This window comes from Ornithodoros turicata, chromosome 4 (assembly GCF_037126465.1).
Source record: "Ornithodoros turicata isolate Travis chromosome 4, ASM3712646v1, whole genome shotgun sequence".
Taxonomy (NCBI): Eukaryota; Metazoa; Arthropoda; class Arachnida; order Ixodida; family Argasidae; genus Ornithodoros; species Ornithodoros turicata.
The window spans coordinates 21033561-21058988 of record NC_088204.1 but is presented as its reverse complement, the minus strand read 5'-3'; the positions used below and the strand labels follow the sequence as shown (position 1 = coordinate 21058988).

General features: G+C 47.4%; 2 protein-coding genes across 4 annotated transcripts in view; one reads left to right on the top strand and one right to left on the bottom strand.

Annotated features, from left to right (window-relative positions):
• The window catches only part of LOC135391297 (uncharacterized), a 198043-nt gene that overhangs the window by 31876 nt on the left and 140739 nt on the right, over nt 1–25428 (bottom strand). The window lies entirely within an intron of this gene.
• Nucleotides 2705–12672, top strand: LOC135391300 (protein kinase C-like). The gene is made up of 8 exons (XM_064621519.1): nt 2705–3225; nt 3549–3600; nt 3745–3889; nt 3997–4028; nt 4375–4451; nt 5867–5999; nt 6593–6720; nt 11485–12672. The coding sequence occupies exons 1-8, from the start codon at nt 2818–2820 to the stop codon at nt 11488–11490; spliced, it is 981 nt and encodes a 326-aa protein (XP_064477589.1). The 5' UTR covers nt 2705–2817; the 3' UTR covers nt 11491–12672.

Below are 25428 nucleotides of genomic sequence, written 5' to 3'. Positions count from 1 at the left end.
ACTTTATATCATGTGAAAGGACATGTGTAAAGCTATCGGATGATGCTAGTCCAATGGTGGCAGCCACCACCTGCAGGGAACTCGCAATGGGCACATTTTACGTTGTTCGAAACTTCCGTTCTTCGTTCTTTTACCAATGAAAAGGATGTGACTTTCACACTTGCTGGGGGACTGGTGGCAACCTGAAACAAAAGCTAAGATGTTACCAGTGGATAAAGATGTCTACGAAGTGCTTCGTTTCTTCTCACTGCTTTGTCGGTATGTTCGTCGAACTGGGGCTTCTCGTCAAGGGCGCACAGGCAACTCATGTACTCTCCCACGGTTTGAATGAGCCTGACGGAACTGGGAGGCCATTGGGTAAACGTAAAGTGATGCTCTGGGGACACTACAACAAGCTCACGCAGTGTTGTCATTGATTTCTCCGTCAGCGGGACACCTGTAGCAAAAGAAAAGGTTGAAAGTCGCGTGCTCGTGGGTGGGGCGCGCAAGGCCGCAGCCTCGTGCACCCTGCCTGACAAAAAAAATCGCTGCGCATCTCTCAGGCAAAAATAAAATATTGTCTCACTTGGCGTCTAAAGTAGAGACATGACGCCACCTTTTGAAAAATAATCAAGGAAATCGAAGATGGCATTTTTGAGAAAACTGAGATGCAACATTGGCAATTTTCGCCTACTATGTGTGATTCTCAAGCTAATAACACAGAAATAACTGGGCTGAGAAAAATGAGCTTTATACAGCACGAAAGCTCTTTCAATGTCCTATCGAATGGCACTAAGCTCGATGTTCTCAGAGGTTCCGTCATGAAGCAAATTGGTAACAAAGTCTGGCCTTTTTGAACGTTTACGCCAAGTTTGGCATTTTTTAACAGAAAATTTGTGGCTCTCATAGTTCTGTGGGTGACTGTCGACAGTGTCTATGGTGCAGCCTATAATCACAAAAAACCTCCAGTTCCTAGACATAAAATTAGCGGTGCTAGATCCCGTCAAAGTCGGTCCAGAAGAAAGCGTGCTCAAGCAGCGTCAGACTTTCCCCCTCTCCTACGCGAAAACTACTACACGCACGAGCGTCGCACATGGCGCGATTTGCGTCGTTTGAGCTGTCCTCTAACATATATTTTTTCTGGGCGAATTAAAAAATACGACTTTCACACGTTGTTCGATTTGAAATGAAACTACCCTACTGTGATCATGAGTATGGTGGGCGGATACATATTTTACAAATTGCAAGATGCATTTTTGGGGTTGGTGCCTCTTCGCTCTTTTGACCCGGGCGCCCCGAGCCCCAAATGTTGGTGTCAGTCTCTTAGCTGGACTTCCCGGGGGAGGCGGCGCCCCCCCTAGTTCATGTTCCGGGGTGGGGGGGGGGGGGCAAGGGACCCCCGCCGCAGTCGGAGCCTATGGTGTATAGTGTTCGCCGGCCCGTATGATCCACAGTAGAGCCCTGCACGGGCCGACTTTTCCGGGCCCGACCCGGCCCGGGCGCATCGAAAAATGGCCCGGCCCGGCCCTTCATATTTTTATGCGGCCCGGCCTGGTGACCCAGTGACTAGAGCCCGGCCCGGCGTCTAAGCAAATAGAGCCCGGCCCGGCCCGGTGACCCAGTGACTAGAGCCCGGCCCGGCGTCTAAGCAAATAGAGCCCGGCCCGGTGACCCGGCGAGTAGATCCCGGCCTAGTATTTCCAGCCGCGACGTAGCGTTTCTGGCGATTATCAAACAAATCTATAAGTAAATTTATAAGGAGAGAAGACAAACATACAAGTGATGGCGGTTTAACACCGTAACCGCACGAGACCAAATTAAATCCGGAACGCACGCGGGCATGGGCGTTATCGTTACACTGTCAAGATTTTGCGGAGGTCGAGCATGCTGTCGACAAACTCCTTCTCCCAGTCCCTACCCCTCTCACCAAGCTTTGCCAAGTGATTGTTGAAATATGTGAGGAGTGAGGAGCAATGTAAAGTGGCTTGGAGAATGTTCTAGAGGGTCGAATCATGCATAATGCATTATCCTTTGCTTGTCTTTGCAAAATATGCACAGGAATGACACAAGCGCATGATGATATGAACTAATGCATCTCCATTGTGGGGAATTAGCTGCGTGACCCGGCCGGGCCTGACTCTCGGGAACATATTTGTCGGCCTGGGCCCGGCCCGCGGTGGTGGCGTATTTTAACGGCCCGGGCACGGCCCGCGGTGCTGGCGTATTTTGTCGGCCCGGGCTCGGCCCGGAGCACACAGCCAATAACAAGCCCGGCCCGGCCCGCGGGCCGGGTCGGGGGCCCGTGCCCGTGCAGGGCTCTCATCCACAGACCCGCATAACGAAGAGTTCTACAACAATAGCCTCCGCCGGCTCATTTATCGGTGGCAGAAGTGCATGGCGTTGGGTGGAGAATATGTAGCGGAATAGTAAGCCTCCCTCCGACTCTTACATGAACGCCCCTTGTACATGTTGTAACATCAACTATGCTTCACACAGCGACTTATGGTGCACATCATACGTGACACAACGTGATAAGTGATCAAAATCCGGGGAGGATGCGGGTTTAACCTGAAAAGGTTAGACCCTAATTATTGCCAAGTGACGGCAGGAGTAAGCAAAAATTGACAAGTGCCGGCGGCGCACACCAAACGCGGATGGCAACGCTGGATCTCTTCAGAAGCGGACACTTCCTTTACCATACTTCCTTTTTCCTTCTCTCCGTGTCTCCTCCATGCTTGAATACTTCGCATGTAAACACATCACCACGTGACCTTCTCAGACTGATGCTGATGCGTATAATCCATTAAGTGGGCCGCGATCAGCGAGACTGCAACAATCATGGCGGGTGGATCCCGAGACGTCGGAACCTCTGCAAGTGAAAATGCGCCGGGCTTCACCGGAACAGTGAGACTGAAAGTGTGCGAAGCCGCAGACCTCAAACCGACGGATATAACCACCATGCACGTCAACTTAGCTTGCTGGACGCCTCATGAGATACTCATAGACCCCTACGTTACCATCAGTATTGATGACATTCTGATTGGTCGATCCACCACGGCACAGCGGACATTCAAACCCGTCTGGAATGCATACTTCACGGTCGAGGTTCACAACGCCCAAAACCTGGGAATAACTGTGTTTCACGCAGCTATTCCATCGGATGACTTTGTCGCCAATCGCATCGTATCGTTCGACGAGCTATCAAAGTCGGACAAAGAACATGGCAGCAATGAGAGCGATATTTGGGTGAGTTGGTCATCAGCGAAAATGTAGAGAAACATAGGTGAGACCCAGTCCAAAAGTTCTAAGTGTGCAAACCCTCCGAACCGGAACCCCCCCCCCCTCCCCCCCCAAACACACACCTGTGGCAATAGACTTCGAACGGCCCCGGTTGCGCTGTCGTTGCTGTGTTATTTTTGCGAGTCATTGCATTACCTAGCCTTACAACATCATCTGTCACATCCAGTGTCTTATTCATATCGACACCAATCTTTTGTCTCTGCACAATTTGCAGGTTCCTAAGCTGTTTAGATACCTGTATAGAAAATATTTCTTATTTCTGCCGACAGATCGACTTGGAGCCTGCTGGAAAAGTGCACGTCGTCATTGAGTTACAACCAGGTAGAGTGTGTGTATTTTGATGAGCCATTATTATCAGATTATATCGTATCTGCTGGGGAACTTTGATAGTACAGTCAACCCTGTTGCATTAGTTCCTTTGAGATCCTCCGTGACTGATGTTTGCGTTACATGCTGGCATGTCAGCGGAGAACCTGCAGGAATTCCCACAAAGTCCGGTCCTCAACATGCGAAACGCGCGGCTACGTGTGCATCAGGTCAACGGGCACAAGTTCATGGCCACTGTTCTCCGCCAGCCTACTTTCTGTTCCCACTGCAGAGAGTTCATCTGGTGAGATAGCCGTATCACACTGCGCCGTTTGTCTTTTAAATTTGAGCTGCATGATAAATGTAGGCCTTTCATTTACGCATTTCTTTGCATTGCCTTTTTTCACATAGGGGCTTTGGAAAGCAAGGATATCAATGCAAAGGCAAGTTGCAAAGCTTTCTTCAACAATCTATAGGGCCAGTACAAGCAAGGTGAGTTAACACTTGACCCGAGATTAGACTTCCCTAAACTTGATGTTAGCCATCAACCCCATCAACCCACGATGAACACGAAGTTGAGGGACGTCTGATCTAGGTTCTAGTGTTATCTCGCGTTGTTGAAACCAAGCCTAAGTCGGCCGCTATGGCAGCGACGAATCACTCCTTTTGAGTACCTGTCTGAAAGGTACCCAAAAGAGATTCTCTGTTGTCATGTGTCAGTGGACGTCTTCAGGACAGGTGTCCTTCTCTTGAAGGGCGTCAGTAACTCACATATTATGTCCCTTACAGTCTGTGCCTGCGCTGTCCATAAGCGCTGCCACGAATATGTCGTGACCAGGTGTCCAAGAATGAGGGACAACAGTGAGGTAGGCCTCGTTTGCAACATGCGTATTCTCCAAGAATGTGTTAGAGCAGTGTGTCATACATGCGTGTAATGGTCGTGGGTAAGTCACTCGAAAGAAGTAAACTAGGTTAGAGTTAGAGTTAGCCTGCAAAAATAGTAACTAAGTTACATTTACTCTTTTTGAATAGTGACTAGTTACAGCAGCAGTTACCACGGTAGCATAACTTGTAGTTCCTTTGCAGTTACCTTCTCGGATAAAAAAAAGCTGAATAAAGGTGGCTTTCAAAACCTTTCTTTTGCACTTGGACTGAGTTAAACCATGTTCAAAACACAGTATTTTTCATGGTAAATAACAGCATGGTGGGAGCAAAGGCCAGAGCCCATAACACACTACAAGTGACAAATTCGATGGCGGCGCCACTACTCGAGAGACAAGTAACACTGTCGCGGCTTCAAAATCTTTCATCTACTCTCCATAGATATTTACCGCGTGTCGCCAGAGAGCATTGCCCGGTGTGTGCCCAGATCTGCTAGATTTGAAAGTATGTAACAGAAGTGAATGATAAAGGATATAAATGTGGATTACAAGTCAACTTTATTGAAATGAAATTTTGAACGTGTAGGTAGGAAGCAGCAGTTCTTATCTATTGTTACCGCATGTGACCAAATTATCGCACGTTATGCGGTAACCCGTGGTAACGGATACAACTGCAGTGCCACCACAGATACATATAGCACGATACAATTACAGTAGTGTAAATTTCTCTCTCTCTTTACTTTCATGCAGCAGCTCAATCAAAATTATATGATGTTTGAGTCTGACATGCCGCGTAATCAATTGAAAAGTATGCATATTTCTCTCGCAAATGTAGTTTTGTCGCCAGCTGCTGCCACCTTGCAAATGGATCGGGCAGCTGCACCCACGACAGTGACAGAATCTGTAGTGTGTCGCTTGGCACGTGTTATGGGATATCTAAGGCCACCCTGGCTGCATATGAAATGACAAACTGGGGAGAATTCCTGGTTGTGGAAAAGCTGCAGGGCAGTTGAAGCCTCGACAAAAACATGCTAGAAAACCAACACGTGAAAATATTGCAATACCTGAGTAACTTAGTTGAAGTTACACTACGTTACAAGTCACTTATAACTTTATTACCACCCAAGACTGTTTCGTAATAAACATGTAACGTGCTTGGCGATTTTGGCATTTCTTTGCACGCACGTTGCATGGCACACATTTCCTAGAGTCAGCATTGGTGATGACGATGCTGGTATGCAGTGCGCAATAAACAATATCTGAAGGCACATGTTTAGCAAATCACATAACGTAGTCAAAGTAAAGCGTACACTTTCTGTTTATTTGAGCACGCTCGTCTAAGATGATGATTACGGTTGTCCTTATGACGAATGTTTTTTTTCTTTGCTCTTGAACCGCAGTTTGCTGCAGGCAGTCGCTTCAACATCAGTGTACCACACTGTTTTGTGGTGCACAGCTACAAACGGCCGACATTTTGTGACCACTGCGGTTCTTTGCTCTACGGTCTGCTCAGACAAGGCCTACACTGTGACGGTAAGCCCGACCTCCCACAGTTCTGGCGGGTTTGGAAGCTTGAGGACTGTTTGGGCTTATGTGAAGGAAAGGGATGGGAAGGGAAACTTATGGTTATTGTATTAATGTTTCAATTTAATTCTGCTAGAAAGGCATTCCATCGATGCAGTATTCATTAGTCACCCTCAAATTATCAACACCATACAATAGGACTGTCAAACTTGCCTAACAAGTTGGTAGCTTGTTATAGAGCCCTGCATGGGCCCCCAGCCCATGGGCTGGGCCGGGCTTGTATTGGCCGTGTGCTCCGGGCCGGGCCCGGGCCGACAAACATGTTTCTTAGAGTCAGGCTTGAGCGGGTCATGCAGCTAATTCCATGCAATGGAGGACTATTAGTTCATATCATCACATGCTTGCATCATTCCTGTGCATATGTTTGCAAAAACAAGCAAGGGCACTGCATTATGAAATATATGTTTGAAGGAACTTGCATGAAAACCAAATAGTTTTAAAAATCACCAGTACTCCCACAAAAATAGGATTTGAGTCCCAATGTTGCTGACTTATAACCATACGAGTGGCGCTACCTGAAACCTGCATTATGCTCTCGACAGTATGCAATGTGAACATTCACAAGCGGTGTCAGAAAAATGTTGCCAACAGCTGTGGCATCAACCTGAAGCAGATGGCAGCAATTCTTGGAGACCTGGGCACCTCCGTAGACAAGCTCACCAAGAGGAAGGCAAGCCATCATTACATGACATGAATACTATTACAGTTGTCACCACGTTTTTACCTCTGCCTAGTGTTGTGGTGACCTTATACACTGCCCGGTTCACTTATACAGGTTTTTTTTTTTATTTGTTACAGAATTTTTATAAAAAGACTAGCAGAGCAGAATAGATGCCGTTTTCGCAGGTGGGTTATAAGCAGGGTGTCGAACCGAACCCGAACCCGAACCGAAAACCGTACCCGAACCGTTATTTTTGCCGGAACCGAACCCGAACCCGAACCGAAATTTTCATGACACTGTTGAACCCGAACCGGAGCAGAACCGTAAAAAATAATAGCGGTAACCGGTTCGCAACTAAACGGTTCGGACATAAAAGAAGTCAGCATAAGAGTTCCTCTCTATCCCCGAACGAAGACACGTTGGTATCATCATCACGCGCCTATATCATGGATTTCAGAAATTTTCACCTAGCAGTGAGACGACGACGTATAGTAAGTATACTTTCAGCGTCTTTTTAACATGTTGAAGCGCAGTTGTCCTTGTGAGCGCCGCGGCTAGCGCCCCACGCACGCGGTGCGGCATCTACTCTTCAGAGACGAGGTGCCACGCGGACGAATGAAACAAGAATGGAGTAGGCCAGTTATGTAGCTCTACAGGACGAATATGCGATCAAATAAGCGCCCAAGATTTCCCTTTACACGTGAGCAGTACAAATTAAACAAGTCAGAAACATGAGAAGTGGAGAAGGAGCGTACGCAGAACGGTGCCTGTTTGATTGGTCGTGGCTTGAAAAGTAAATGTGGTTCTGCTTATTGGTAGTGCAGTTGTGTCGTGACGCATTGCCTTTGTGTTGTGGATTAACTAGTACACTGCTGTGAGCTCGGACAGAGTAAGGCTGGCAGGCTTATTTTCGACATGCTTCAGTACGGTTTCAGATCGATTTACGTTGCGAAGGCAGTGTGCCGGCTAGTACTGTCGTCTATGTTACGCTGTCCATCTTATTAGGCTTCCTTTAAGTGTGTCTTGCTGGCACTGTGCGTGTGAAAAAAAAGATTTTGGGAACAGAAAGTAACAGGACTACACCGCTTCAACAGCGTGGACTCTATTTGCAATAAGCGTTCACCCATTCCTCATTTCTCTCGCTAAAGGGCTACCTCACCGCTAGAGACGTCAATGCAGACGACAGCAGTAAGCTATTAGCCACGCATGTCCTGATAAAAGCATGTTTTATGGAACATATAAAACGGAAGCGTTGAACCGGTTCGCGAACCGGTTCGGGGCTGCGAACCGGTTTGCGAACCGGTTCGATTCTTGGCGTGGCCGAACCGGAACCGAACCGGAACGAAATCAAAACAACGCGAACCCGAACCGTACCCGTATTTTTTGCGGTTCGACACCCTGGTTATAAGGCCGGGCGAACATCCTGTAGAACACCCTATGCAACTCCTGGACAACTAATTAGGCTAATTAGCTAAAATTAATCAATTAACTTATTAATTAGATGTCTTTTGGGAAATACGAGATAGCAGAATTGGGACCAGTCACTATTCAAATCCATCGTCCTTATTAAACACCCTGGTGCTGCCAAGTTCGAGGATTTCCGTCCAGATATAGAGGGTTGGTGTTGCCATCTGGAGGGAGAAATTTTGATTTTGAGGCTAGAGGGAAATCTGGAAGTTTCGTTTCCGGTTTACAAAATTTATGAAACAGCGCCCAGAAGCGTATCTGTGTCCGGGACAATCCTACCACAGGAAAACGGTTGAACGGACTATGCTTTCTTTCTTCTGGTCCTACATGGTCTAGCGGCGAAGTAGAGGGACTGTTCAGCACAACGACTATAATTAAAAACAAAATACGAAACCGAATTGCACTGGACTAGCGAAATTTGGCAATTTATATCTCGAGGTACATTTGCTACTTAGGGTGTTTAATAAGGACGATGGATTTGAATAATGACTGGCTCCAATTCTGCTATCTCTCGCTTTCCTGAAAACGTCTAATGAATAAGTTAATTGATGAGTTTTAGCTAAATAGTCGTCCTATAGTTGCATATGCTGTCCTACAGGCCGGTCCTTGGCCATATAACCCACCTGCTAAAGTGGCATCTATTTTGCCCTGCTAGTTTTTTACTAAAAATTTTGTAACGAGTAAAAAAAAAACACCCTGTATACTAGTAGGCAGTTTCATTTCTAATCAGGAAGTGGCCACTGGCCCATTTTTTGTAGTTTAGCTGGAAAAGTATACACTGCAAAAGTGTTAGAGAAAGTTGGTAAATGCCTTAAAGGTACCACAGTAAAATGGTGCAAAAGGGCCTCTTTTTAGTTAGGCCAGTATTTAAAATGAATTAAAATCCCAAATCACACTAAAAAGTAATTCCAATAGTAACTCCAAGTGCATCACAAATTACTTGCAAAAGTAAGATGTTATAGTTACAATTATGTGATATTGAAAGTAATCCTGGAAGTAACTAATTACTGAGAAAGGCATTAATTACAGTAATTTGGTGACCTGTACATAATTACAGTCAACCCTCGGTTTATGAACTGACAATTTCCGAACAGTGGACACATGTTTCAGGGACGAACTGCAAAGACCCTGCCCTTTTCAACCACGATTTATGAATGGTGTGAAGCAGGTGAAGAACAAACCAGTAGAGGTCAACAAAGCACAAACATAGAGCATCCAGTGTCACTGTCATGGGGTAAAATAAGAAAATGTGATTTACCTGTTTTGCCGCAAAGTATGATACATATTTCTGGTGCACAAATAGACAAGCAGACAAGCACGTGCCACTTTAGAGTTGAAGATTGAAGTGGACCCACATGCATTCTACTACAGGGTACACATATACAGTACTTTGAGGACAGGAACGATGAACCCAGCATTTACTAATATCTCTCCTGAGGAAAATTTACACATGAGAAACGACGGTGCAGAGTGCTATTACAAGGTAGTCCAAAAAAATAAAAATTCTATGTCACAATGCATTTTCTATCATCTTAGCACTTGTGTGCTTTTCTGCACAATGCAAGCCTCGATTTACGAGTCCCTTGATTTATGAATAATTTTTTGAGAACGTTAAACATTCATAAATTGAGGGATGACTGTACTAACATTGCGAGTCTGGCCACTTGCTTATTGTTTTACACCCTTCCATGTTAATGGGCTCTATACCTGAAGCATATTCTGTAGCTGTTCCATGGCTACAGACACACTGCTCGCTGCCATGATAGCTGCCACTGACCTGAGAAAGATTGCACGTCTTCTTTCCATCTCCAGGTTATCTAAACAGCCATTCCTTAACATGAAGGTGTTTCTCAAGTTGATGAAGCTGTCTAAAGATTTAAGAATGAAACATCATGAAATTAATATTTAATAGACAAGCTTTCGTGTAGAAACTACGCTTTATCAAGTAACGCAAATGTCGTGAACATTGATTGTATAACTTATAACTTGATTATATAACTTACCTCTGGCGAGGAGGTGTAAAGTCCCTATTGGAAGAAGAAAAAAAAAAGAGAGAGAGAAAGGGGAGAGAGTATTGATGAAGTGTAGTTTCTACATTCAAACTGGTGTACTTTCTACATGAAAGCTTGTATACTAAATATCATTTTCATGATGTTTCATTCTTGAATCTCTACATTGGTACTCGTCATAAGCTAGACAGTTAATTTCTTTTCATCGGTGAACTGATGAAGCTGGTATAAGTTTTTGAAGTGTTCTGCAACACCGTCTGAAATACAGGTACAGGTTGTATATGGGACCGATATCATTCAGGTATTTATTGATCTTAATGAGCAAATGTGCCAGCGTGGTGATGGTCATTGGACGCAACAAAAAAACACCAAGAGTTCGAGGAATGAAGACACAGTGCAAGTAGATGTCGCTATTTGATCCTTTTGCCAGTGTCAAACCTGTATATTAGATGAGAAAAGTACCATCCAGTTTTTGGCATGGTCAAAGTTGAGGACGACCTTTTCGGGATCTGATATTGTTTTCTCACTTCATATTGCATTACTCCGAACGTTGGCGCACATAGTCATGGCTTATGTGGCAGACCAGTTACTTCATTAGGACTATAAGAAATTCATCAACACTGAGCAGAAATTCCTTTGGCATGTTCGCTTACGAAAAGCCATCACGTTGGGAAACGGCTGTTCAGTGCACTTGGACATGGAAAGAACACATGCGACGTGATGCACAAACCTTCTGTCACCATACAAAACCATACTGACTGCTAAATACCTTGTGGAAAAACTACAGTTAGTGCCATGGAACATCATTTTCCTCTGTGTTCCACATGAAGCAGAATTGCAGAGAGCCGAAGCAAATGAGTGGGCATTTTGTCGATTAGAAATTAAACCATCCAGTACGTAATACTTTCCTTCTGCACACACATCATTGTTGTTTGTTCAGACCCATAGATTAACTCTAAAGCCTTTGTTTTTGATTTATTAATATTATTGCTATTATTATTCATTTTGTTTTGCTGATGCAGGGCTGCATGAATGCGCTGAGGCAAAAACACTTGTTTCAGATAAGCTGCCGTTGTGCAGTGCAGCATACTCAATGATTTCTCACAATTATAAGCGAAAATTACATTAGTAGAGAGTAATAAGGAACAAATATTACCCAAAAGAGTCACCTTTGTGCGACACATCCAACCTATAGCGGTCTTTGAAATTTGAACATCAAAGGGAAAGCCCCCTTTCGCAGAACTGATAAAACGTCCAATACTTCTCAAAACATAACCGTGTGTTTTTGCTTTTCCAGAAGTAATGTTGGACTGGAGACTGGAACCGCCTCTCCCTGGACCCTTTCAATTGCCTTCCCATTATGGGTATTTTAGCCCCCCTGTTATTTCATGATATTCTGCAATGTATTGTTTTCTATATCCACTATTGCCAGGCCCTGGGGCCAGGCAACAGGGATAAACTAAGTGAAACCCGCGTATAACGATATTGACGGTAATCGCGAATTCCATCGTCATATGGGGCACATCGTTAAACGAGGGCAGACCTAAATAGCGCGTCCCCTAAAAGTCGCGCGCCACCCCGCTTGTAGCAAAAGAAAAAGAAACAGATGCTAAAAAAAAAAAAACAAAAAAAGGAAACGCGAAGCTGTGTGACATCGCAGTGGCTTGGGAAAACAGCGATCAGAACTCGTGGAGGGAACCAGACAACATAGTAGGACAACTTCTGGCAACAGTACACGTCACCATTCCGCAAGTCGGCTTCACCTAACGCCTGCGTGCTTTAGGAGAAGCTCGCTTTAGAACACTGTCGCGCGACTCGCGGGTGGAAAGCACGTGCTAGGCCTTTTGAATCATCTCGCGAATTTGAGCAGCGTTGGCCAAATACGGAGACATAAAAGCGTTACCACCTACCTCTTTCGCTGACAGTATTGGAAAATGAACAGTCGCTGTCTATTTTCTTGCCTCAATTTTTATTTCGGTTTAATTCTTTTGATGTGAATTTCGGATGATACGAATTTTTTCCGCTACCCCGTGAGATTCGTAGCATTGGGACTCTACTGTATCTAATCGCGGCGAAAATCGCCGCGTGGTTACGCGCACGGGACAGCGTCCAACATCGTTATACGAGTACTTGGAATCGCGGTCTCCATCGCTATACGTGGGTCGTTTCCCCATAGAACCAATGTATATTTTGACGGTAAAATCATGAACCATCGTTTTACGAGGGATATCGTTATACGCAATATCGCTATCCGCGGGTTTTACTGTATATACTCGCACAACACATGCAGCATTAATCAAAAATGCCATAATATTCCATAAACAACAATCATCAGGGACCGAGTGCCCTACAACAGACGTTTGGGACCATATGTAACTAACAATGAAGCATACCTTTTTATAACAAAGTGTGTCCTGGTCTTATCCTTGATACATTACATTTATGTATAAACATTATGGATAAATAAAAAGTGTGGTTATTTGCAGTCGTGAGTGAGTTACTCAGAAACATAACTGGATAAGTTAGTTACAGTTAGTCTGTAAAAATAGTAACTGAGTTGTAGTAAGAGTTACCTGTGCCACAAGCACAGAACAAGTGACACTGTCGTCTAATGCCATTAGGGTCACGAATGGTATTATCCACAAAGGTTGTGCCACACTTCAGTTTGTAATGACATTAAACGGCATTATGTCGCAACGCCCCTTTGGCACCGTTGTGCGTTCTTTTGCTTTTGTTGGTGAAAATTTCAAATATCTCCAGCTGTTCCTTCATCAAAGAATATGTGTGTAGCCTAACCTCAAATTATGAAATAATCTTGTGCAGCACAGTACAAAGTGGGTTTATGCAAGAATGAAATTGTTACTCTTTGAAGACAATGGGAGCGAAAGTGGGCATCAACGAATCAGTTGTGCCGATCTCATTAGACGCCTTTCAGACAAATGTCATTAAATATTAAATGACATTAAGACTGAAGGCATTAAGCATGTAATTTTTCCTTCCCGTGTGGCAGCTGGGGAATCACTTTTTCAAAATTTTCAGGGGCAGAATCACTTCTTGAAATGCAATTCTGTTACCTTAAATTCGTGGAATTCCTCGTTTGGAAAAATGGCATTACATTTTGTTCCCTGTTTGAACATCACTGTACATGTTGTTCTTGTGACAAGCGACCTTGGTACAGCCAGCATGCACAACAACTGACTTTACTGATTGCCTGAATAGTATGTACACATCTGTGGCGATGTGAACTGCAGTCACATATCGGTGCCACGCTACTCCGATGTTATCTGATATACGAACGTTATGTTAGCGGTTTCCCTGGGGTGACCAGAGTTACTTTATTACAGATGGTTTTATTTAACTGAGATTACAAACGATGACAAAACAGACTCATTGCCGGAGCGCGTACCCCGATTATTTTTTGCGGGCCGGACGCCGGACGTTCTTCTTGATGTCTCCGACACTGCGGCTGGCTGTGTCGCTTTTTTGTCTATTGCGCTGGCGCAGACACGGCCGGGTGGGTAAATTTGATTTGCCCTCAAATCATTTCCACGTCGTAGTCCTGAAGGTGCTGAGGACGACGCTGTCGTACTGGTCGACCGTTTGCAGAGGGACTTGGTATGGAGTCGTCGTCATCTGGGAGGAAGTTGTTGGCGGGAGGCTCTTGAGACACGCGAGTGTCATCATCGTCCAACGGTACGGTCCCCTCGGTGATGCCAACGCTGGAGGGTTCTGAAGACAGAAGGCGCCCAATAATGCTGTCGCAAAACTCCTGGACGTCGTCCTTGCGTGGATAATGGCGTCGAAGTTGTTCAATATTAGCGATTCTAAATTTTGTTTTGCCTCTTATGGGCTGCACTCTCTCGAGCTCCACTGTGTTCGAGCTCTTGAAAGATTTTATGTAGAATGGTCCCTCATAGAACGGGTCCAGAGAGGACGATCGGGCACCAATTTTGCAGTAGACTGAATCGCCTGTCTTGAAGTGGGGTTCTTTTCTTGCTGAGTTGTACCTTTGCTTCTGATAAGTCTGACTTTTCTCGAGGTATTCTTTGGCTTCTACTCGTCCTTCTGCCAGCTCGTGGAGTCTCTGTGCTTCGTCGAGCTGCTGTGACACGACTCCAATGTTAAGTTGGCTCGGAAGTGTCGGTTCATACCCGTGCACCAAAAAGAAGGGACACTTCTTTGTCGCCTTTTGCTTTGAAGCATTGATTGCGAGCGTTGCCTCGTGCAGTGTCTCATCCCAGTTTCGGTGCGAGCCTATGAGTTTTCTGATGACGGTCTTCATGGTTTGGACTGTGCGTTCGATCAGACCGTTGGCTTGGGGCCAATAGGGCGGTGTGGTTACGTGGGTGACACCTAGCCTCCGGTTCACGGCTGCTGTATGCTTGTTGACAAGTCCTCGAGCCTGATCGGTGATGACGACGTGAGGAACGCCGAACCTAGGTATCCAACGGTTGCACAGAAAGTCAATGTAAAACTTCGATGAAGTTGAAGGCACGGCTGATGCGTCTACATATCTGGTGGCATGGTCGATACACACCACAACGTGAGAGTTGCCGTTTCTCTCAGGCAGGGGTCCGAATTGATCGAGAGAGATGAAGGCATTGGGGCCTCTGGAATTTTTCTTGGAATAAGGAGACCTTCGTTCGTAGTTGTCCTGTGGTTTATCCGTCTGCAGGTGTCACAACTGCGGACATATTCTGCGATCTCAGACGACATTTGAGACCACCAAAACTTTTTCTGTATTTGGTCCTTCGTTCTTGATACATCCATGTGTCCAGTTTGGTCATGGCACACTTTCATTACAGTTTCTCGAAGTGTTTCGGGGACGACGACTACCTGACGACTGAAATTGTCACGGACGATGGTTTTTACTATGATGCCGTTGTTCAACTGATAGCCTCTACCCTGGCTGATCTTAGGGATGACGGATCGACAAAATGGGTCATTGGCCGGGTGATCGCCCAGACAAGATCCAGGGCTGGATACGACTAAGTGACACATGGTGTCCTCTGCACTCTATGAGGTTTTGAGCTTCTCCGAAGTCTCATGCAATCTGGATAGTGCGTCAGCTGCTGCATTTGACTTTCCTGGACTGTGTCTGATGATGCAGTCGTATTCCGCGAGGTCGAGTGTCCAGCGTGCGAATCTGCGGTTTTTGAGGCCGTTTTGGACAAGATAAGTGAGACACATGCTGTCTGTGACCACGGTGAATCTTGCTCCGCCCCTGAGGTATATGCTGAATTTCTCTGTTACTGCCCAGTGGAGGGCCATGCATTCCAGCATATTTGCGTGCATGAGGGAGTCTCGAGCGTTGAGTGCTCTGCTTGCAAATTCGACGACTCTTTCTATCTTGCTGTGTGTTTGGGCGAGGATGGCACCTAGACCAGCCTGAGATGCGTCAACGTACACGGTGGTCGGGCATTGAAGCTGGAACGCAGCTAGCGTGGGCGGATTTTTCAGCTTTGTTTTGAGGTTGTCAACAATTTGTTGGCACTCATCTGACCAGCAGAACTTGGAGTCCTTCTGCAGGATTTCTCGTAGAGGTCGTGTGATTGCGGAGAAATCCTTTATGAATCTATGAATCTTGTATAGTAGCTTCAGAACTGAAGGAACGAGAGGAGTCGTTTCGAGTCTTCGTGCGGTCTAAATTTGTCTACGTCGGCTGTGCGCGCGAGGTCGGGAGTGCGTCCTTCGGCGTTGATTACGTAACCAAGAAATGTCACTTCGGATCGTATGAGCTGGCATTTCTTTATGTTGATTCGGAGACCGTTTTGCACTGCTCTGATGAGTGCTGCTTCTAGTATCTCGAGCGCTTCTTGTATCGTTCTGGAGCCTTGTCCCACGTCGTCCATGTAGGTGGTTGTGTTTGGAAGTCATTCGAATGCCCTGCGCATGACTGTTTGCATAGTCTGGAGAGCCTTGCAGAAGCCAAACGCCATTTTTAGGTACTCGTCCTTCCCATCTGGCGTTATGAATGCTGTCTTGTGGACATCTTCTGGCTTTATGCGAATTGTTAGGAAGGCAGTCTTGATGTCCATCGTTGTGAAGTAGCGAGTCTCGTCCTCATGATATCATCCAGAGAATCTTTGATTATAGGCATCGGGTAAGGTGGCTTTATAGTCTTTTCATTAAGTTTGCGGTAGTCATAGACCATTCGTCTTGGGGTCGTAGGATGGTGTGGTTGATCCACCACTATTGTTGGAGCGGCGTATTCGCTGTTGCTTCTCCTGATGATTCCTTGATACAAGTACTTGCGGACTTCATACTGTATGAATTGTCGATCTGCAGGTGAACAGCGATACGGTCGAGACGACACTCTGATATCATCCCGTAGTTCGATTGAGTGCTCTGTGTGTGGGCACGTGCCTAGGGAATGATGGCTGGTCGATAAGGCTTGGTGATGCTTAGCAAGAATTTCTCGTAGTTGTTTACGCTCTTGTAGAGATGCATCTGGGGTCATCATCTTGGCTGCTTCGTCAATGTCCTGTAGAAGATCTGCTTCGGGATCTTCGGCTTTCGGGTGTAATGCGACGATGGAGCATGGGGTGGTGTCCTGGACTCTGGCGGTCCCGTGTCTGGCGAACGATGCAATAAGTGCTTCTGCTGACTTTGGCAATACTGTGGAACTCGATTTTATGTCTGTCAGTGGGATGACCGTGACATCATTTGATGGGTGGAAGGTAACATCGACGTTGGCTGCATGTCTCCCGTCTGAACCAAGAAGTAAATCAATAGGAGACGGCAAGGCCGTGATGACCACTTTCGGAAGAGTGACTCGAGTTTCGCCAACCGTGAGTGTTATGGTGGTGTACTCGCTTGGTTGGATTTGTCGATCCAGAACCGTGATGGGTTCCGATGCTGACCAAGGAGTCGTATTCGGGTTTGGAGGCAAAGCTTTGCTGTCAACGACTGATATGTTGGCTCCGGTGTCGTGCATGGCGTTTTTGGCGTATATATACTGGACTATGGTTTCGTTTTGTCGCAACTTTCGCTCCTTTTGATGATCAAGAAAAGCTTGGAGCGCCATTTTTCGGTGAAAGCGTTCTGTAATCGCGCTCTTCCACGTGTGCCAGCCGTGTATGAGACAACCGTACGATCATTGCCAACGACGGGCTGCGCCACGAAGACGTGTCATTGCGTTGAGCGTAGTCAGGTTTGGCGTCCAGTTCGCCAGTGATGCGATTCGTTTGACCTCCAAGATCCAGTCCTTGAGACTTTCCTTTTCATCGCCAGCGAAGGTTGGGATAGCGGCGCACGTGACACCCGTGGAGTGGACTTGGAACGGCTGCGAGGGACGTTGTGAGGTTTTCACTAAAGCTTCGATGATGCCCGTATTGTCCGTTAAGTTCAGTGAATCTGACGTGTGGGATGCGGAGGTTGACGTTTCCAAAGCTTGTGCCGATTCGTCGTTGCGTTGTTCGTTATTCGGCAGAGCATCGTGCTGCGTTCCGCTCGTTATTTGTTGCGTTCGTCAAGGCACTCAATGCCTCCGTGATGGCACGTATTTGCTCCTTGATTTCCAGTATTTCGTTGCGGAAATCATCGTTCGAGCCGTTTTCTGCCATGTTTCTTACGTCTGTAGCCTCGTGGGTGTCGGCATTTCGATGGGCACGTTGAAACTTTACTCACTTTAGACCTGTCGCCAATCCTGTCGGCTGCGCCATGTTCGCGGTTTCCCTGGGATGACCAGCGTTACATTTTTACAGATGCTTTTATTTAACTGAGATTACAAACGATGACAAAACAGACTCATTGCCGGAGCGCGTACACCGTACACTCATTTTTTTTTTTCGGGCCGGAAGTTCTTCTTGATGTCTCCGACACTGCGGCTGGCTGTGTCGCTTTTTTGTCTGTTGCGCCAGGTACAAGTTACAACCAGCATAGAGGGGAGGACGACTGACAGAGCAACTATAAATGCATAAGAACCACTGGCTATATCGACCAGCATAGCTGCTAATCCTGGGTGCGCCAACACACACGTACGTGTGCAGCAGTGACATGGGAGAAGATACAATATTTGAACGTGACAAATACAGTTCCACCTAGGCTATGTTGACCGGTGAGTCTGCGTTATGAGAGTGGAAGTAGTTTGAAAAGCTCATAATTTTAAACTATTCGGAAATTCTGTTTATATAGACGCCAGGAACTACAAGATCTTTCACCATCGTCACACTGGACCCCCCAAATATATAAACTTTTCTGCTGGGATCTACATTCAAAATGTGCGTGGCAGCGCCGTATACCAGAAAAATATTTCGGGGGAGGGGGGGTCTATGGGGATTTTACATGGGAGAGGAAGATATCCCCTCGTGTCCCTCTCCCAAATGCACTATACAAAAGGTACTATTTCAGGGGGGTCAACACCCACAATCCCCACCGCGCCCCTGGCTACGCCAGTTGTGTGTGGTTCTCGTTCACCACACGCTCCCGAACCCGTATCTTGTAGTGTAGTGAATGTCCCAAAATTCATGTTACGCGGCCCGAGCATGGCGTCCCAAGCAGCACGCCAATATGGGTCCAATATTGGACCCATATGGGCTGCCCATATTGGCAAGCCCATTTGGCGCCAATGTTTCTGTGATAACACCAACGGAGAGTCCGTGTACAATGAAGCATTATCCCCACTGATTATACTTTTCTCTGATTTTTGCTTTTTTTTATTTCTGCGGATTTAATTGATCCACGCTGCACATGATTGCAAAAAAAAAACAAAAAAAAAACACGGCATCACCCAAAAAAACGAAGAACGGGTGCTGCGCCCACCTCACTGAACTGCCATGCCAAAGATCCATCAGAAAGATCAGGAAAAGCAGCCTCCATCAGTGTGTGTATTGTCATCAAGCAGGAGAGCTACCTATGGAGGTAGTCCCCTTTGGACAGACACTAACTTTACGTTACAGTCCTACAAGCTAGATAACAACACTCCCTAGGAGAGTTTGCTTTTCGTACTGACCATACCAAGCGAACAATCCAAACACGGGAGAGCCGCTGCAGAGTGCAGTACGGTCCTAGCGAGCTGGCTAGAACACGATTTGCCACTCACCCTGAACGTGGCGGAAAAGACGAGTAGAAGTCAGCCAGCGGCGAGAGCACTCCACAAGACCATACAGTGCTTGCTCACGGACAATGTGGCTACGAAGCCCTGCCCTGACAGCCTGAAATATAGCTGCGTCTCCGAAGTCTGGACAACCGAAAGCCAGCCGCCAACGACGGATCCAAATTTGAAAGTTGATCTCGGTAATTAATGAAGCCAATTGTTTACGCTGAACGCGCGGAACAGGCAACGGTTCCAGGAACTGTACGGTGGCCCAGGCGACAGTCGACAGCTGAAATATCTGGGTTACTCTGCGCCACAGCAAAAGAGGAACACGACAACGCCGGAAACAGTGCTCTGAGGTTTCACACATCCCGCAAGACGGGCAACCGTCAGAGCGAGAGATGTGAAAACGGTGTAGTCGCTCGCGAAGAGGAAGAACGTCGTGGGCCAACTTCCACTGAAGACTGGCGCGGCGTGCATCTAGCCAGCCTGCAGTGATTCGACGCCAAGACAGCTTCGACGGCACCGAAGGAACTAGGGGACCAGACTCCAACTCCCGGATAGCTGTATAAAAATCGCTGACAGCCCATAACTGGAGGTCAGCGTCCGGAAGCTGGAGTCGCAAACGCCGTACAACATCAACACAAGCACCGTATTGATGAGGCAGGACTTCGGACCTAGGCCGAAACCTAGGGCTCTCAACGAACCACCTGGTAGCACATCCCAGAGAGTACTGCACTAATGCGCACGCTGGGTGTTCGGGAGTGTGCAATGCCTCGAAATAAACGCGCGACTGAAGTGCAAGGCACTTGTCGAGCACCACCGGCAAGGCTAAGCCGCCCTGGTCACGTGTACGGTGCAAGCGGGATCTCGCGACCCACTCCACCGAACCGCACCAGAGGAAACAGAACGCGTGCCTCGTGATGGCAGTACGGATTAGTGGTGGCGGCGTGGCAACGACTCCTAAAAACCACAAGCGACTGTAGTACCAGGCCAGTAGCAGATGAGCACGAAACGTGATGGGCAAATCAACAAACTTAAGCTGCCGCAGGACAGCAACGATTAAACACTCGTGGCCAATTTACGGTCGATATTCCAGTGCAATCAAAAGTCACGCCAAGAATTTTGACTTCTGGCATCACTGTAACACAGAAAGGAGCTCCGCAGGAAGGCTGGTGGTTCAAAAACAGTGCTGCACTTTTTGACCTATTCAGTCTTGCCCCTGAAACGGCTCCGTAGTCCTCAAACGCCTTCAAAACGGGCCCTAGGGAACACTCGCGAGAAACGATCACAGAGATGTCATCCGCGAACGCAAAAACAGGTGGGGGGCATCCATTGGGCAGTGGCAATGTAACAGGAAGCGAGCACAGTCTCTCGAGTAGAGGGTTGATGGCAATGGTGTACAAGGCGGGAGAGAGGGGACATCCTTGACGGACCCCACAAGTTACATCAAAGGGGGACGGCAGTCCGCCAGCGACAGAGACAACGCTTCTAGCGCCCCTATACAACGTTTCCACATACGTGGTCCAAGCAACGGCGAACCCATATGCCCTCAGCCGAGAGAACAGGTATGCGTGTCGCACGCGATCGAATGCCTTGGACTGATCGAATGACGCCAGCACAGCGGGGGCATGACCACTGTTAATCCAGTGGATGGCATCACGAAGAGCGATTCTATGAAGGTCTGAGAAGCTGCCGGGGACGGAACATGCTTGGCAAGGATGTAACACCTTCTCCAACAGAGGTGAAACGCGCAATAGAAGAGTTTTAGCTAAGATCTTATAATCGCTCGTCAGTAAAGTAATCCGACGATAAGCATCTGGGTCCAGTTTTCGAGACTTGTCTTTGCACAAAAGAACAACAACACCATTCTGCATGCTGGGGCATAGCAACCCCTGGGATAAGCAGATGTTAAAAACCCGAGTCATGCAAGAACCAATCACACTCCAGAAGCGCTTGTAAAACTCAACTGGGAGGCCATCAATGCCAGGGCACTTTCCGCTCGCCATTGAGGAGACAGACGTAAAAACTTTGCGTCAACATATTAAAACATTTTGCGTGAGCGGCCCTGAGTCAACATGCTCCATTTGTTTCGCCGGCAGTGGGCACTCTCGGCTGACAACAGGCTCGTCGTGAGGTGACTCCCGATAAAGGGCCGCGCAATGCTCACGCATTGCTTCCTGAATGTCACCGGGATCAGTCAGAATTGAGCCGTCAGCTGACCGGAGCTCAGTAATTCCGAAGTCCAGATTTTCTGCCACATTGCGCTTGAGCAACAAACGGGAGCAATATGCCTCCCGGCACCAGCGCACCACATTGCGTTGCGCAACAAATTTGCGCCAGGACTGCATTCGCAGAGAGGCTAGGCGCCTCCGCACGTCCTCGATATCGGACGCAGATTCAGGACTGCGTGAGTCAGGGTGGCGAAGCACAGCTAACACCTGCCTGAGTGCATCTCTACACTGCCGGTGTTCACGCGCTCGCTGTCTGCCCCAATGCCGAAAACGGTGTGCTGCATCCAGCTTTAGAGCCTCCCAGTGACTAGGCCCGAAATCGGGCACCGAACAAACATCCGCAAGCCAATTTTTTACGTCGTTTTTAACTTCGGGGTCGTTGAGCAAAGACACGTTCAGGCGCCAAAAACTGGAGCCAGAGCGAAAATTTAACAGGCCAGATAAAGATAATAGAACACCAACATGATCCGTGAGATCCCCAGCAGGTCGCGTCATACAGCGGGTGATGAAACCCGACAGCCCTGGCGAGACGTAAAATCTGTCCAATCGGCTGTGGCGACCCCGGGAATCAACCCAGGTGAATTCATAGGCATTCCCGTTGACGTGCGACCAAGCATCAATGAAATCAACAGAATTTACTAAGCGCTCAAGCTCTCTATTCGCTTGTCTGCCGTGCTGTCGGTCTATCATGCAGTTGAAGTCGCCCGCAAAGAGTAGATCAGAAGTAGAGCCCTGCGCGGATGAGATTTTTGGCATCCGCATCCGACACGCATCCGCGCACACGTGGTCCGCATCCGATCCACATCCGCAGCATACACAACAGTTTACATCCGCATCCGATCCGCTGACAAAAACGCACCATCCGCATCCGATCCGCAAAATCCGCACGTTTCGAAGGACGCGTAAAGACCGCCGCAAGCATATGTTGGTATAATTTCGGATATGCTTCCACGCTGTCACGGAAGGACTCATGACGACAAGCGACGGGAAACGTTTCAACAAACGCGATAGGGACAGACTTCTGGAATGCGTGGAACGCTACCTTGTCGGTGCACGTGCGGTTCGAGACGTCAGAATACGTTCTCTCCTGTCTTGGCCGTGCATGGTCAAAGGTGAACCCGAGCATCCGCCCGCTGTCACCGCACAATGCAAATAAATTACTAGTGAACAAATTACAGCACGCGGTATATCCGCATCCGATCCGCTACCGATCCGCTGCCTTCGTAACCGCATCCGATCCGCATCCGACCTCGCGCCACCCGCATCCGATCCGCACACCGCAGGAAGTTCTAAATTTTCATCCGAATCCGCAAGCATCTTGCGGATATCCGCGGATATCCGCTTCCATCCGCGGATGGTGCAGGGCTCTAATCAGAAGCCTCCATTGGGATTGCTTTTGTAACGTATTATAACGTAAATTTTGTAACCCGCTCCCAACTACAAAAGAGCGAGACACTTTCGTGACGGTGACGGACATACGCCAGAGCACTGCTTGCAGCAACTTGAAAGCACCTAATTTTACAGAAGAGCCATCCCTTCCTATCAAACATTGTGTTTTTTACTTGACCTGCCGCAATTCCGTTATCATTACAGCAACCAGCGACATTTTAGCCCTAAGAAGCGTCCGTTCGAGCTGTCGCGCATGCGCATTAGCTGTAGGACGCTTGATTGGCTTGATTTCGCTAAACAACCCGCTCGCTCTCAGTCGGCTCGACCGATTGGCATAGGCATAGGCATCGCGAAGGAAGATGGCGGCTATTTACAGAACGTGGAATGTTGAGTTGTCGAATTCTAGCGAACGTTACGTTGAGATTGCCACGTACATTTGACTGTTTCGAACAATGTGTATCATCTGCGGGAAGTTGTTGGAAGTAACGATGTACTGAATTGGGTATTTCACACGCTTCAACGTTCAATCTTGCCGTGCTGCTTGGGCATTTGTGGAACACGAGTACGTACCAATTTCTGTATTTTCAGTCAATATGGGGAGTACGCGGGCAATATGGGGCCCATATCGCCAGGATTTTCCCAATATTGCCTCAAACTGGGCAATATGGGGAAAATCTTGGCGAAACGGGTCTCATAGTAGACCCGTACCGCCAATGACCAGCCAATATGGGCCCAATATTGTGTGCTGCTTGGGGTATAGTTCTTAAAAGGGCTATCGCATATGTCGCGGTGGATTTCGAAGCTACAGTGTAATTTTACTCATACGTCACCGACAATGACGCCGAAAATCCAACGCGAATACACCTCCCCCTGTTTGTAAACAAATGACGTCATAGTGTTCGACAGCGCCACCAATTTGGTAGAGTTGAACCACGCTCAAAGCTGGGGGGCGAACAAGGTCGCGCCCGAAGGCCACGGTCTTGAGGGGACTACGATGGTCTTTGAAAGGGACGCGACCTTCGGTCCTACTTTTGTTTCATTAGGAGGCAGGGAACAAGTGCCCATTCCTGGAACCCAGCCCTCCCCTTCCAATTTGTTTCGTTTTCGGTCTGGCTACCAACGTCATGATTACGTTTCTCGGGTAGAGATCAATTAGTGAAGTTTTTTCTGTGCACTTTGATGTAATGCATCTCGAGAGCAGACGACTGATGCTGAGAACATTCCAGAATTCCCAGAATTCCAGAATTCTCCGGAATTCAGTTCGTCACGGAAACGTCAGTTGGACAAGGCCAATCAGGGAGCGGCAGAGCATGGAGGAAGGAAACACAAGGAGCGGCCCCTCCGACAGTTTTCTATCGGGACGAGCGTAGCCAGCACCTCATTGCATTGCATTCTGGGATGCTCCTGTCTACCACGTGACCGCTCACGTGACCCTCTAGAGAGCATGGCGCCAGCGGAGCAGACTACGCGAGCTGTAGTTGTGTCACGGTTCAGATGGCAGTATTACGTTGAACGCGTGCTTGCACTTTATTTCTGTGTGTTCGAATGTTTACTATTCTATTAGAAGACCAGTCACGGTGTGCAGAACGCAAAAGTAGTACTCGGGACCGGAAACATCGCGTGTGGCAACGGTTACTTCCAGCGTATGTACGTTTTTTGATGAAGTGGTAAAGAATGCCGTACTCAAAATACCATTAATCAGATTTTTACAACAACAGAAGATATGAAATGAATCTGCGGCACAGTTTGAGGTCCAAAATGAACAATTCAAGATGACTCGAACACACACGGGCGACTAAAACAACTTGCTGTGTACTTACGAACAAAACGCGTTCCCGTGACAGAGCTGCTTTCAGTTCAACGAGAGCCGCAGCCGAGACAGGAACAAATTACCATACGTCGTTTCTACGATGGTGTTCACATTTCCACAATAAATTACTTCAAAAAGTGAAATCATACGGAGAGCAGCGCGAGAAACAAAGCCTTGCAAAACCGAAACTTTAGAGGGGATCACGTGGTGGACAGGAAGCAATGGCGATTTTGACTCCAGTGACCGCTAGAGGGTGGCTACGCTAGTCTGGAGCGAAGAGTCGCTCCTTGTGTTTCCTTCCTCCATGCGGCAGAGAGACCAAGGTATATATAAACAGGTGGCGAAACTCCCATAGGGCCCTGCGTCTTCAGATGGCGCCACGATAGAGACTGTCAGCGCCATGCATCCGTTGCGCGGACTGCTACTTTTGTAAATAAATGACGTCACAGATGACGTCAGGAGCATGAATAATAAGTAGTGCATAATTAGCCATGTCGCGTTTGCATTCGCGTACTTCGTTTGCGTTGTATGCCCTTCCCCTTTTTCTTTCCGAACCATACTAGTCACCCAGGACAGCAATACCCGACGAGAACAGAGAAGAATAAATCACATCAGGTTTAATGACACATCAGTTCGAAATACATAGAGTTACATACAAATACACGTGTCCGTGAACCTCCCATTTTTCTGTAACCGGTCTGGAGCCTAGATCACTCCCCTCCACACTCTAACAAAGCTTCCATTCACTCCGGCCGTAGAAGCCCGTACGGA

What these genes read in the sequence shown, in the direction of transcription:
- LOC135391300 (XM_064621519.1), top strand. Translation starts at nt 2,818, where the DNA reads ATGGCGGGTGGATCCCGAGACGTCGGAACCTCTGCAAGTGAAAATGCG. An exon ending in GCAATGAGAGCGATATTTGG is followed by an intron (nt 3,226 to 3,548) that starts GTGAGTTGGTCA and finishes TTCTGCCGACAG; the next exon opens with ATCGACTTGGAGCCTGCTGG. An exon ending in GCAAGGATATCAATGCAAAG is followed by an intron (nt 4,029 to 4,374) that starts GCAAGTTGCAAA and finishes TGTCCCTTACAG; the next exon opens with TCTGTGCCTGCGCTGTCCAT.